The sequence below is a fragment of the Serpula lacrymans genome (genome assembly GCF_000218685.1).
Source record: "Serpula lacrymans var. lacrymans S7.9 unplaced genomic scaffold SERLAscaffold_1, whole genome shotgun sequence".
NCBI lineage: Eukaryota > Fungi > Basidiomycota > Agaricomycetes > Boletales > Serpulaceae > Serpula > Serpula lacrymans.
The window spans coordinates 816,922-831,004 of NW_006763290.1; the positions used below are offsets into that span (position 1 = coordinate 816,922).

Genomic DNA, 14,083 nt, shown 5'->3' on the forward strand with positions numbered 1-14,083 from the left:
TAGGGTGCAGGATTTGTGCATGCTTTCTAAGATAGAGTCAGAACACATTGCTAGCCTATTTCCCTTTAACTTTCATCATGTCAAGTGGAACACCACACAAAAGGTATTCCAAGGTTGCTCCTATTCTAATGCTATGTCCAGTCATTTTTGGCTGACCTGTGGCCAGCAAGGCTTTGTTGATGGTGGTAGAGAACATTTTTTGGGTGAGTGGGGTTGGAGTTAACTTTGTGTTCCGTTTGTGATGGTAGGTGAAGATGTGTTATTGTGGAGATGGGTTGTTGATGGTGATATGGTTATTCCATGCGGTGTTTGGGTCGCTGCGCTGACCAAGACACATCTTCTCCCATGGGTGATGATTTTGTCCTTGGTAGTCTAAAGACTATGGATATGAGACCATTGCGGTCTGTGTCTTTCCACACATTATTGATAGAAGGGTGAGAGGCAGGGTCAAAAGCTGCGGTGGTTAGTACTGTGAACTCTCCCAGTCTGAAGGCTGTGTAAAAAGTGGTTGTGAGGCACGCAAATACTGTAGCACTTAGTGGGTCTGCAAGGTCAAGTTGTGTTTTTATGATGTTTATCATCTCAACCGTGAATGGGAGACGGGCAGATTTCTTAGAATGAGGAGGTGTCAGGTTGGCTGCTGCTGCCATTAGAGTGTTTAGTCTATCCTCCTGTAGTGACCAATTCAAGTTATTTAATATATTCCAAGCCCAAGCACCATATAAGTAGTTGTTTATGGTCTTGTGGGAATAAGTTTTGGCCATGCAGAAAATGAATGTTTCGATAAGATGGATGCTGGCAGGGGCTCATTCTGGTTCTGGGATATTATGCATATCACAGAAATGTATGGTATATGAGCAGTCCAGAACCATAGGCCTTTTGGGTTGATTGTGTCCAGGCATTGATTATGACTTGACATGTTCTGTCGTTGTTATTGTCAGTGTGAGTGGTTGGGTTTTAGGCATGTGGAAATTTGTAAGTTGTGATGAGTTGTCCTCATTGAATTCTGATGCAAGCTCTGAGGGAAGTTTTTTACCTTGATAAAATAGACACCCTCCAATTTGCTTGCAGCCGCCATTTCTTTCAATTTCTTTGGCCCATTGAGTGCGCAAGACATTATATTGCTCGAGATAATGAGTAGGTATTCAGATAAAAACGTGATCGTTGACCCATTTAGCTACCGGACCTATTCCTTTTGCACTGAAAATGTCTGCGCCTGCATCTCCAATTTGGCCGTATAGTCCTGCAGAAGAAGCGAGGCCAAAGCAGGTTGCCGTGTCAATGGCGAAGGAATCAGGTCCTGGTAGGCGTACTACCAGGCCTGGCCATTGATCGGGAGTGATGGGTATTATGCGGTAGGCTTCAGCAACATCACGTATGACACCTTAGAATCTCAAACTTTGAACAGGCAGTGAGGTCCGCAAAAACACCTGTGTATGCTAGACATAAGTTGATACACATGTGGTGTACAACTGAGCCTACCCCACTTAGATCAGCGATATGATGTCTAACTTTCTCATAAGATAACATCCCACTGTCAAAGGACTCCTCTGCAGACTTAGTTGTACATTTCTTGTGATGCATTGTTGGTAGCCAGGAATATATCTATGGACAGAAGAAAGTCGGGGTCATAAATTTTGAGAGGGTATCATGGAGGATTTCAAAGGCTTTGTAGACTGCCTTCACCAGAACATTGTCATTGTCAAGTGTTGCATCATTTAGGGCATAGATATACTGTAGAGATATTTGAATATTGTCAAGTTGAACAGTTTCCAAGAGCTCATTGAGGTCATGCACTAGGCCCTTCCATGGACCTCGGAAGTGAATGGGTGACAGTAGAGGATGAAAGGTAGAGAGGAGTATATTGGATATATGATCTGAACATTTTCTAAACTTTATTATCTTCATTTTGATCCTAGATACTAGACTTACATATAATCTTTATAGTACAAGTTTTTCAGTTCCAGCTGTGGGAAACTCTTTCCTATTATAGACACAAATCTTCGGAATTTTCCCTTCCACTTTTATGCTCGGTTATGGGACTTTGACACCTTAGTCTTTTGTTACTAGACTGAGGTGAATACTTACAGTAGATATCATTTTCATTACTGACAAAATACCTAGAAATAACTCCAATAGAGTAATGGTCATTCAGAGAGGGACTGGAAAACTTAGAAGAAGACTTGGATAAAAGGTGGAGGAACTAGTTGATATTCAAACTGCAAGAACGGAATACAGGAGCTACGGCTTATATACTATTGGAGGGATTGGAGTTCATAAGGAGTAGCCCATAATGTAGGTATAGAGTTTGACGCAGACAATTATCTAGCAAAGGGAAATTATATGTGAGAGGAGTGTACCATAAGGTCTAAATTACAGAGTCCATTAGGAAATAAAAATGTGCAGAGAAAATGTGTGGTGGACTGGAAGTCCTGTTACAACCAAAAATTTTATACTCTGACACACAGAAAGAACAAGCAGAGAGGAGTGAGCGAGAGAGTGGATAAACTCCCTTAGGTTTAGGACTGAGTTAGTTGTGGGTAAACAACAGGAGGACTCACTGAGGAGTCTCCTTGATCTATTGAGGTTTATATGCATCTACAGACTATTTGTAAATGTATACTATACAGTCAATGAAGGCAGTGGCTAATGATGTCATAGGGCATAGCCCATGTGACCAGCTCCACTGCGTGAGAAATTTGTAGCTAAGAATAAAGAAAAGCAGTGCAGTGCAAGAAAGTGGAGTTTGAACAAAATGGAAAGTGCCACATGGCACAGTGTGTGAAAACTACAAAAGAAAGTTATAGTGGAGAATGAAATTTAAAGGTCTGAAAATTGTGTATCGTAACAAGTCTGGTGCAGCAGGGCTATGCCAAGCGGCAGAGCACAAGAAGTGTAATTCCGAGAGTACCGAAGATTCGGGAGTTTGGACTTGGGGATCTCTGACTTTTTGGAGGTCCCGAAACCATAGCCTGTTACATAGATATGACACAAGCCAGCAGTGTCAGTATGAGGACCAGGACTCAGAGGCAGAGTATGCATCTCATTGGAGGGAGGTGGGGTGACACCTTGTGGCTGGTGGTGAACATGGTCATCCGAGTTTCTTTCATCCCCATCCTTGCACTATCATCCACTATAGTATTGAAAGCATAGGGTTAGGGCTAAGCCGCCGTGCGAGAAATTGGCTCAGTCCAGTATCAATATTATTCATATAAACGACCTTGTACACCAACGTCAACGTTTTTCAACCACTATGTCCTCTGCCAACTGGCATGCTGAATCGGATCCATCAGAAGAGGAAACAAATCACGAATCGCCTGCAGCAAGAAAGCGAAGCAGCAGAGGTGACCATATTTACCTCGGAGGCTAAGTTCTTATTCTAACATGCGTCTTTGGGTTAGCTTGCGATCAATGCCGGAAAACAAAGAGCAAGTGCGAACCATCTCCTTCTACACTTGGCACATGTAAGAGCTGTGCATTGACAGGGAATAGTAAGTCGGTCTTGTCCATCCACCTGTACTTACTTATCTAACCCATCTCGCCACTACCCAGCATGCACTTTCCTAGGTATGTCTCGCTTGGTCAAACCAGGTGCATTCTTGTTCATTCATTGTAGGCCCCAGTTACAAACGTGGCCCACCCAAAGGCTATATACAGGCCATTGAGCAAAGATGGCATCAAGTCGAGTCTCTGTTGGGTGCAGTCATCGCCTGCTCAGACCCCAGGGTTCAGGACATCGTATCCGAGCTTCAGCAAGACGACCTCGCCCGTGAGATATTGCATAGAGTGGATGTCGGTCCATTCGTGAGTATCGTTACTTTTTCATTCGAGGCCCCATCTTTTATGGTGCTGCCAGGGTCCTTCCGGGAGACTGCATCAACCAGTTGGCGCTACTAAAGAGGAATTTTTCGCTTCCATATTTAGGAGTAACGAAGCCTCAACTCGGGATCTCGCTCGTTCCCGCAGACAGTCTCGAGTATCGCGAGAAATAGTATCTTCTGCCAGAGGTCTGCTTCAACCGTGTTCGCGTGTGCAATGGATCATTCATATCTTACAATCAGATGATGGATTGTGTACCGTCCCAACGGCGGAGTGGCAAGACCGTTTGTCCGCACGATTAGCATCCGCAGGCTCTATGTCCGGAATACGTCCTCATGGTTTGCCTGCACCATTCCAAGGTATATCTTTCCATTCGCCAACGCTTGACCCCCAAGGAGCACCGCCGTCACAACGACGCCGCTTGAATACATGTTCAGGCACCGGCCCATCGCAAGGTTACCCAGATTGGAATGACATGTACACCATGGATGCACTTTCAGGTACATTGGCTTACATGAGGTCATTGAATAGCCATTGATATTTGTTATCTGTACTGTCCTTAGATTCTGAAGGAACCGATGAGTCCAATGATCCGACTGATGCTTTTGGTCAACTATCTCTAGATGAGAACAGAGAGGTTAGTTGAAGACAGTGATGAAATACTCCCCGTTTTCATAATTCAACAGGTTCGCTATCATGGAAAGGCCAGCGGCCTTCATCTTCTGGGACGCAGCGACCGCGTTGATGACCGACATGAAGGAGGGATTTGGTTCGTCACCGCAAGCACCTTTGTGTTGCCATTGACTGAAACCGTATGCTAGGCATCTGCCCATGGCACGGGTGTGGCCACCTGCCAAAAATTATCTGGCTCACCTGCTTCCGGAAGAAGACCTCCATGTGCAGCTTCCTTCGGTCGCATTGCAGGATCATCTCGTAGAGTTGTATTTCATTTATGTACACCCAATTTTCCCTGTAATTCACAAAGGTCGGTTCATGAGGGAATATAATGCTAGGCATGTGCTTCAGTCATCTCAATGATGAGCTAAAACTGACTTCTATATTTTCATAATAGAAAATATAGGTCAGTTGCCTTCCTTCAATAGTGATGATCACCTATAGGCTTTTATTTATTCCAGTAGCAATCCCACTACTCCGGAATTCAGCGGGGATATTTCCACCTTTTCACCAAAACTGGAGCCTTCGCAGACTGTAACCAAGTTACTACTGCTGGCTATATATGCAATTGCTGCTCGCTATTCAGACGATTCCCCCCCTCCTGTGGGTAAGATGTGGGAAGTGGGATGCGATTATCTCATTGAAGCGCGTACACTTCTCAGTAAGTTGAAGTTTATCAAACCGGTCCCACTCTTTACTCAGTCATGCACACAGCCAAAGTGTTTCATAGTAGCCGTGCTTCTACATGTCAGGCCTTACTTCTTCTAGGCCATCGGGAATTTGGAATCGGTTATTTCTGTTCTCCCCCTTGGATATTCTTTACTGAAACCCAATTTGGTTAGGTTCCATGGAGCAAGGCTGGCTTTACATAGGTATATTTCCATTGCTCTGCATTTGCCTTTGCTTACTATTGGATATATCAGGGATGGCCATCCGTATGGTGAGTTTGATGGTCTTCGTTTGCAGCCACGTTGACTCTTTGTAGGCTCAGGATTTAGGGCTCAATCGTGCTGCAGACAAATGGCAGCTCAACGGTTCAGATCTGTTTTCATATGAGGAGAAACAAATTAGGAAACAGATATGGTGGGCATGTTGTGTCGCTGACAAGTCAGTCAATGTTCTGTTTTATAATTCTCTTGCTAATTGTTGCAAGGGAACAGATATGGGTCAGTTTATATGGGTATGTGCCCATTGTCGCTTGTGAACTACCAAAATCAAATTATTGTGTAGGGAGACCCGCGTGTATTGGGGAAACCGATTTCGATACTCCTTTTCCTGAAATCGATCAGGTATTCCCCATTGCACAATGATGTCGTCTGCGGACTGAGCTTACACTGTATAGGATGACGAAGAACTCTGGCAAATCCGCCCATCAGATCCTGAATATTCACACTATTCATCAACGCCCTCCAGAGTTATGAGCTGCTTCCGTGCCGCTGCTTCTCTGTGTACGTCTGAAAGTAGTTGCTTAGAGATGAATAACCGAGCATGTTCATAGCGGTAATCGTCGGGTCCATCGTGAACTTGGTTTATCCCGTGCGTCCAATTGCGCGCGTCTCTCGACGCACCATACTGGCAAACTTGGAAACTCGCCTAGATCAATGGTATATTGACCTACCAAATAGCCTCCGATATGACACAGCTAGCAAAAGAAATACTCCACCTCCACCTGTTCTCTTCCTCCACGTGCAATACTGGTCAGCAGTTCTGTTGCTCCATCGGGCATTGTGAGTAGTCACATATATTTAGCTATCTGCGTGGTTCTGATCTCTGTCTCAAGTATACCGAATTGGAAGGGGTAAGTCTGCTATGCGCTACATTGCTTCTCTGCTGACATGTTTCCAGGTCGGAGCAATTACTTCATAACTCTTCTACTGACTCGGATACTGCCTCTTTGAAAGCCTTTGATTTATGCCAGAGTGCCGCTACCTACGTTAGTACTATAGGTGCGTATTCGTGGTAAAATAGATCACTATCATCTGTAATGGCTGTTTCATCAGTAACTACGTATCACGAAAACTTCAACTTGCAACGCAGTTCTCCCTTTTTAACGTCATATTTACTGAGTGCAGGGTAGGTTTCTTATTTTTACATAATTCATAACTGACGTCCTCTTTGCAGAATAATGCATGTTGTGACACGTATGACTGTTCTATATTTCCCATCCTGTTCTCTTCTGATGGTGCTTGGATAGTAACATTACGAACATCCAATGTACAGGCCTGTATCGGTTTGCGCCAGTGTCTAACAGCTCTGAAGGAACTTGAAGTGAGTGATTTTTACCTGCGTCCATCGCCCTCCCCTAACCCGTTGATAGATAATATGGCCAAGTGCTGCTCGGGCTTGGGACCTACTTCATGGTGTAAAGGTTCAGGTCGATAGCAACTTGACGCCCTTGATACCTGGTCCCGATAGGCGCAAGAGGCCAGCAGACGACGCTTTTGGTAAGGAAAAGAGTTCAGACTTCCTTCAGCGAGAAGCTTTCGGAAATCTCGAGGAGAAAGAACTGCCAGCGCCCCAGATTGTCAACGGAATACAAGATATGAGCACTCGGATGATGGCCCACATGCTAGGTTTAGACATCCCAGGGATTGAACCTTCGACGTCATACTACCCTGGGTACGAATGGTGGCCACGTACCAACAGTCCTCAAACATACATGCAAATTCCCATTCCATTGTCTGGTGCAGCGCCCAGTGCGCTCGTGAGCTATGTTACGCAGAACCAGTCAGACTGGCGGAATAGTGCTACAATACCCAGTTATTCTTTTGATTTTCAGGATGTGACCCAACCCGCTTCCGGCCACTAGGGGTCCTGTGGGTTTATATATACTTGTTTTAGCATGCTATTAGATGTGGTATATATATGTTGTATGTAGAAACTAAGAACTGTCAACACTACAAGTAATGAATTGGTAAGTGCTGTTTGCAGTCGAGCGCTGCGTTCATGTAAGTCGGAGAGCTCTCGAGCGCGCTGAATGTCATAGTGCTCAGGGAAATTCCTTCATAGCAAGGAAAATCAAGAATTAGTCGACCGATTGACCGATTGACCGTATTGACCATTTGGTCTGACGGATTATTCCTGGTACTGTGGGCCACCAGGTCTGCATTTCAACAAATGAAACCAAAAATCACTCCGGCACATCGCACCGATTACCAATGGCTCCATGTAATCCACATCACGTTCCCGGATAGACGACAACCGGGATAAAGGTTAACAACAAAGCCACCAGAGGCTGTTCACAACGTGGCGTGAAACCATGCAAATACATAGCCTGATATGGATCGCGAGAAAACATGACCATATATACATGACACCATGTGATACAAAGACCAGTTCATGTCAACCATCCATCGTTATATAGTATACAAACTGTGTTCCAAGATATGGTGTATGTAAACTATTATATCCCAGAGACATATAGCTTGAGAATACTGTAAGAATGCATATGGTGTTTGACAACTATATAAAGAGCAGATGGCTCAGAGGCACCACATGATTGAGTATCAAACAGTGTGTATGGACCATCGGTAGCAGGATGAAAATAGTGTATGTCAACCATAGTAAGATGGATAGTTTCTATGCACTATATGCCCCAGGGAGAAATAGTGTGTCTCAACTATATGAGACAGGATGGTATCCGTGCACTGTATAACCCAGGGTGGAATAGTTTGTATGAACTATATGAGGTAGGATGTATCCGTACACTGTACAACCAAGGGTAGAATAGTTTGTATGAACTATATGAAGCAGGATGGTATCCATGCACTATACTACCTAGGATGAAATAGTGTGTATCAACTATATAACTCAGGATGGTATCCGTGCACTGTACAACCCAGGGTGGAATAGTTTGTATCAACTATATAATGCAGGATGGTATTGCTGCACTGTGCTACCTATGGTGAAACAGTTTGTATCAATTATATGACTCAGGACGCTCTAGTGCCAGACAGTCTCCTTTTTAGTGAGATCATTCAACAGTCTCGTTATTTTTGCAAAGTTTTCAACAAACCTTCGGTAGGAATTGCCTAAGCCAAGGAAGGCCCTAACTCCTTTAACGCAAGTAGGTTTAGGCCAATCCAATATGGCTTGAACTTTCTCAGGATCTATCCTGATTCCGTTCTGGCCAATTATCATACCGAGGAAGTCTATTTCCTTTACTTTAAAATTACATTTTTTGGGTTTGACAAATAGATCCCGTTCTTGTAAGCGTTGAAGGACTTCTTGCACAACCCTGTTGTGCTCAGCCTCATGGTCTGACTTTGTGAATATTAGTAAATTGTTAATGTAAATGGCAACATAGTTTTCCATATCTGCAAAGACCTCATTCATCATGCTCTGGAAGGTTTCCGGTGAATTGGTCAACCCAAAGAACATGATGAGGGGTTCAAAAGGTTCTTGGTGGCATGTAAATGTGGCCTTCCAAGCATCTTCTTCTTGGATGTGTACATTACTGTACCTCCATCTGAGGTCCATCTTTGTCAAGGTTTTTGCACCAGCCAATTTATCTAGTAGCTGACTGATCAAAGGCAGCGGATAAGCATTTTTAACCATGTAGTCATTTAAGTAACAATAGTCCATAATCATACACTTTTTACCAGCCTTTTAATGAATAACACCGGGGAAATCATAGGGCTCTTAAAAGGTCTGATGTAACCCTTCCTAAGCTGTTCAGCTATGGAACTTGAAACCTCATCTCTTTCTGGAGCAGAGAGGGGAATCATGTGTCCCTTTCTAGGTTTGAATGTATCCTTCAAATCTATAGCATGGTCCCAAGGCTTAGCCTCTGGGAAGCGCTCTAATTTATGTTTTGAAAAGACTTTCCAGACATGGTACTCTGGAGGTACTAGCCTCTTAATCTCTTCCTCAGGTTTTACCTCATCATCTTCATCATTAATCTTATCCAAAGATCTGAGTTTGGCATAAACATGACCAGCATTTATCCTTTCATCAAGCTCAGTTTGACGGACATGACTCGGTTTACCCAAGTTATCACACTTATGAGGGCAACTTGACAATGTGACAACCCCTGTTTGCCAGTCAATCTTAGGATTGTGTTTAAATAGCCAGGTCCAGCCTAATATTAAACTAATCTTCCCTAGTTGGGTAGCTTCGGTGGTGACTCATTCTCTGTGTCCTTGGTACTCGACAACAAAAGAACATTTGTGCATAATGGGTGTATTATGCCCTGGGCAAGGTTTTCCACAGATCTCCTTTTGAAATAAATATGTGCACATCAACACACACCTTGGGATTTGGTTGGAAAGTGGCTCTGAAGAAGAAGAAGAAGAGGAAACATCAAAAGAAACATGTTTTTCTATTTTAGGATTTTCTATTTTTTTATGTTTATTTTTACCAGAATCAAGCACCCTAGTATTTGTCTCGCTGGGGCCACACTCCAGAGGAGACACTGGTGGCCCTACCAATTTTTTGAACCTCCTCAGCAGCTGCTGAAAGGTCCTTGCTCCGCATATCTTGTATGTAAAGCTGTTGTGCAATGGCTGGTGACATATTGCGCTCCAACAGCTCCACCGCGTGTTCATTTCCTAGGCCCCCTTGGATAGAAAGAGACAGGAACTGGGTAACAAAATTGTCCGTCCTCATGTTCCCTTGTTTGAAGGTACGGATTTGCTAGCGCGCCCAGTCACACTCAGCTTGTGATGAAATATTTTTCGATTTCAACTTTTAACTTGTCCCAGGTAGGCCAGTGACCAGCGGTATAGTACTCCTGGAATCGTACTTGGGCGTATTGACCTGCCACAAGTCCTTTTAGTCTTGATAGCACAGTTGTTGCTATTTCAAAGTCATTGGCAAACACGTTTTCTTTGATCCACCATTCAGCAGATTGAGCCTGGTCTCCTTCAAAAGCGCCGGGGTCAGTGACGATCTTGACTTTCTTGTTGAATTTTTGCTCAACCGCTTCAGGGGGCTTTGCCTGAATCTCGGCAAGCTGTGTGGTCAACGTCAAAATCTGTGCACGCATATTGTGTAACAGAGTGTTGACGTCAGGTTGGTTGGTTTGCGATGACATGTCGACTTGTTCTCTTTGGTAACATAAAAAAAAAGGTAACTGGGGGTCCCTGCTTGCTATCTGCAGATCAACCTCTTCCCAGCTGAGTAATGGGTCTCAATCCCTGACTACCCACACTATAGTATTTGAAAAGTATAAAAAAATGTAAACATAGTAAACCCTAGTCCGAACGGTTGTCAAGGGGTGGTCCACTTGTTAAGCTGTCAAGCCTTCTCCAACTGGTGGAGGCAATGAGAGTGAGTCCTGATGTAATAACCAAGAGTTGGCATACTCTGGCGCACAACTCAGACAAAGCTATAAAGAAGTTTGAGGGGAGTGGTTACCCTTTAGATAGGACCAAGTTTGTTGTGGGTAAACAACAGGAGGACTTGCTGAGGAGTCTCCTTAATCTGTTGGGGTATATATACTACTACAGGTTTGTTTGTACATGTGTACTATATAGTTAATAGAGACAGTAGCTGATAATGTCATGGGGCCTAGCCCGCATGGCCAGCTCCACTGTGTGAGAGAGTTGTCTCTAAAATAAGAAGAAAGGCAACGCGGCACGAGAAAGAGGAGTTTGGACAAAAGGGGAAGTGCCGCATGGCACCATGTGTGAAAGCTAAAGTACAAGGTTAAAGCGGAGAATGAAAATAAAGGAAAGGTCCGAATATTGTGTTATCGTAACACACTGTAGAACCTGGGGCACTATATGACCCAATTATGTATAGCCTAAGTTTGTGTCAACAAGAAAACAAAGTGCACTCTTCAATCCAATATTACTTCAACTAGCTACAATATAATAAAACTGTTTAATATGTTTGCACTAGGAACTTTTTACATTTCCCTTACTCAGAAATGTCGCTATTGGATGTGTCAGTGACTAATTCACAATCTTCTTTGTCGTCGTCATTGAGCTTATGCAATCTTTTCAAACCATACTGAATTATCGCCCTGTAAATGTTTTTTTTTTCCTCATTGCTTCCGGAATTGATGGCGTAAACATTGTCAATGTTAAATCCGAAGGCAGAAAAAGTCTTGTGAAGGAAATATTGTAGTCATGGGGTAAATGTCTCGTCCTTCAAGCTTTCCTTGTTGTTACCCTCAGCGTCAGTTTCTCACATGGTTTTCCAGATAAAAAAATCAAGTAGCACAGCATCTTCAGGGCAGCCACAGTGCAGGTATCCTGGAACTCTTGTGTAATGCCATTGGTTCTCTTCATGCCAGCACATCGAGGAAGAGGTGTGCCTGTATTTTTGTAGTACTCCCAGAGATCCTCAGCCATTGTGCCCTTTTTGTCATTCTTGTGATGGTACAAGCAAAAAGTGTTCACATGATTGGTGGTGAGGCAGTGCAGGGCAAGTTGTTGAGAATATGTCCCAGCCTCAGGCAAGTTGTTTGCTGACATTTGGATGTACACATGTATTACATGTTCAATTGTACTTTTGGTAGGGTTGGCCAGAAACTTTTGGATTTGTTCTTTTCCCTTTCTTTGTTTCTCTGTAAATACAATTATAGTTAAAGATCATGAGTCAACTATTTGCCAGGAAGTGGATTTGGCTAACCTAGATCCCCTTTGGTCCTTAGAAGTTTAGCCTCTTTTCTAGCCTGTTTTGATCTCTTTCCTGGCCCGCCCTCATCATCTCCATTGTTCCCATCATCTTCTTGGTTACCACCCACAAGTTTCACCTCTTTGTTAGCCAGTTTCTCTTTAGCATTATCTTTCTTCACCTTTTTGCTAGGCCCTTTCATTTTTTGCTGCCAATCTTGATGTTGTTATTGTTGCTATTGTCTGATATTTCTACTTCCTTATACTGCCTCTTTTGATTCTCCTTGCTTTTTGGTTCTCCTGAATCTTTTTTTGTTGTCATTTTCCTTTCCTTTTTTCTGTTATGGGAAATTGTCTGGTCCATGTTCTCTTGTCGCTTGTGTTGGCTCTTTGAACCTTGACTTGCATTTATTGCATTGTGTAAGTTCTTGTGGATTTCCACTCCCATTTTGTCGTCTTCTCCAGTCTCTTTTGGTTTTTTCTGAATGTCTTTTCTTGCCCCTGCACTTTTTTGCTCCCCTGCAGCTGGTGCATCTTTTCTGCCCAAAAATCCTTTGTCTGCAACATCCCCACCATTCCCTGTCTTTTTATTGCCTTACTCTGCGACCACCTGTTTTTTTGCAATGACATTCTCATCATCTGCAACAATATCCTCATTCTCTGCAATGACATTCCAATTCTCTGCAATGACATTTTGACTCTGGTTCTCTGCCATGGTAGTCTGGTCATGTGCAACAACATCGTTGTTTTGTGCAGTGACATTCTGGTGCTGTGCGACAACATTGTTGTTCTGTGCAGCAACACTATAATCCTGCACAATAATATTGTGCATCTCTGCAGCAACTGTCTTGTCACTCGCACTGTCCTCTTTCTAATAAAAGTAAGTGAAACTCAGCCGCTGCCCGAGAGGCTATAGAAACGACTTTATTATTTACCTAAGTGAAACTACAATAGATGTTAGTTTAAAGTGATCTCTAATAAATATAATGTAACATACCTCAGCCGCTGCCCAAGAGGCTATAGAAACGACTGAGGTATTCCTATACTAAACCCCCTACTACTTATAGTTGGAGGTGCTACTCGCTACAGTATAATGACTCCTAGGAGTACAATTGTGCTCCTAGGAGAACAATGGTTACTTCATGGAGAACAATGGCTGCTTCGGCAGAGACCAGGTTTATCTGGTTTTGTCACTCCCACTCGAGTGCAACCGTAGTCCCATAGCTTTAGAGAATTTCCAGTGTTTTTCATGAGTGAGGGGTTTAGTGAGAATGTCTGCAACCATATCTCCTGTAGGAACGTATCTGATTACTGCCTCTCCCTTTGATACTAAGTCATCTTGGATAAAATGATATTTCCGTTGAATGTGTTTTGTGCGAGCACAGAACTGTGGATATCGTGTAAGAATGATAGCTGCTTGATTGTCACAGTGCAATGTTGTAGGTCCATTTTGAGCATGTCCAATTTCTTCAACAAATATCCAAAGCCATGCAAGGTGTTGTCCAGCATTGCTCAATCCAATGTACTCTGACTCCGTGGAGGATAAAGCTACCATGCTTTGTCTTTTGCTTGTCCAGGAGATTGCTCCTCGGATGGTGATAAAGACAAACCCTGATGTTGATTAAGACGTGTCTGGGTCTCCAGACCAATCTGCATCTGAATATCCATAGAAATCCATGTCCATGGAGACATCTGTGCCATCATATTGTAGTTCCATGTCCCTGGTTGCTTTCAGATATCGGAGGACACATTTTGCAGCTTCCCAGTGATGGCTCCTTGGAGCTGAGCTATGCCTGCTTAGTATTCCAACAACGTAGGCAATGTCTGGGCGGGTTCCGAGCATGGCATACATGAGGGAGCCTACAATTGAGAGGTATGACACTTGCATCTCGTGTTGTACAATATCTTCCCCTGGAGCATTTGCAAGGAGTTTTGATCCATGGGCCATTGGTGTCCATACTGGTTTGCAGTTTTTCATTCCAGTCCCGCAAGAAACATCTTACTAAAACACAACGTTACGTTCTTAT

The 14,083-nt window shown here is 43.5% G+C and overlaps 2 protein-coding genes across 2 annotated transcripts; one reads left to right on the forward strand and one right to left on the reverse strand.

The window, feature by feature from the left end:
* Positions 1–3,253: 3,253 nt before the first annotated feature.
* Positions 3,254–7,303, forward strand: SERLADRAFT_431767 (uncharacterized protein; the record flags this gene model as incomplete). The annotated part of the gene is made up of 24 exons (XM_007312089.1): positions 3,254–3,344; positions 3,402–3,491; positions 3,553–3,567; positions 3,617–3,804; positions 3,857–4,007; positions 4,062–4,319; positions 4,383–4,456; positions 4,506–4,588; positions 4,641–4,808; positions 4,892–4,900; positions 4,956–5,155; positions 5,209–5,283; positions 5,337–5,366; positions 5,418–5,434; positions 5,480–5,660; positions 5,725–5,783; positions 5,837–5,942; positions 5,993–6,221; positions 6,275–6,292; positions 6,340–6,440; positions 6,495–6,567; positions 6,616–6,635; positions 6,689–6,762; positions 6,812–7,303. 24 exons carry the CDS (start codon positions 3,254–3,256, stop codon positions 7,301–7,303), a joined length of 2,802 nt encoding a protein of 933 aa, XP_007312151.1.
* A 4,052-nt stretch (positions 7,304–11,355) lies between these two features.
* Positions 11,356–12,259, reverse strand: SERLADRAFT_404518 (uncharacterized protein; the record flags this gene model as incomplete). Its single annotated transcript, XM_007312090.1, has 4 exons — positions 11,356–11,544; positions 11,610–11,908; positions 11,951–12,007; positions 12,073–12,259. 4 exons carry the CDS (start codon positions 12,257–12,259, stop codon positions 11,356–11,358), a joined length of 732 nt encoding a protein of 243 aa, XP_007312152.1.
* Positions 12,260–14,083: the final 1,824 nt, after the last annotated feature.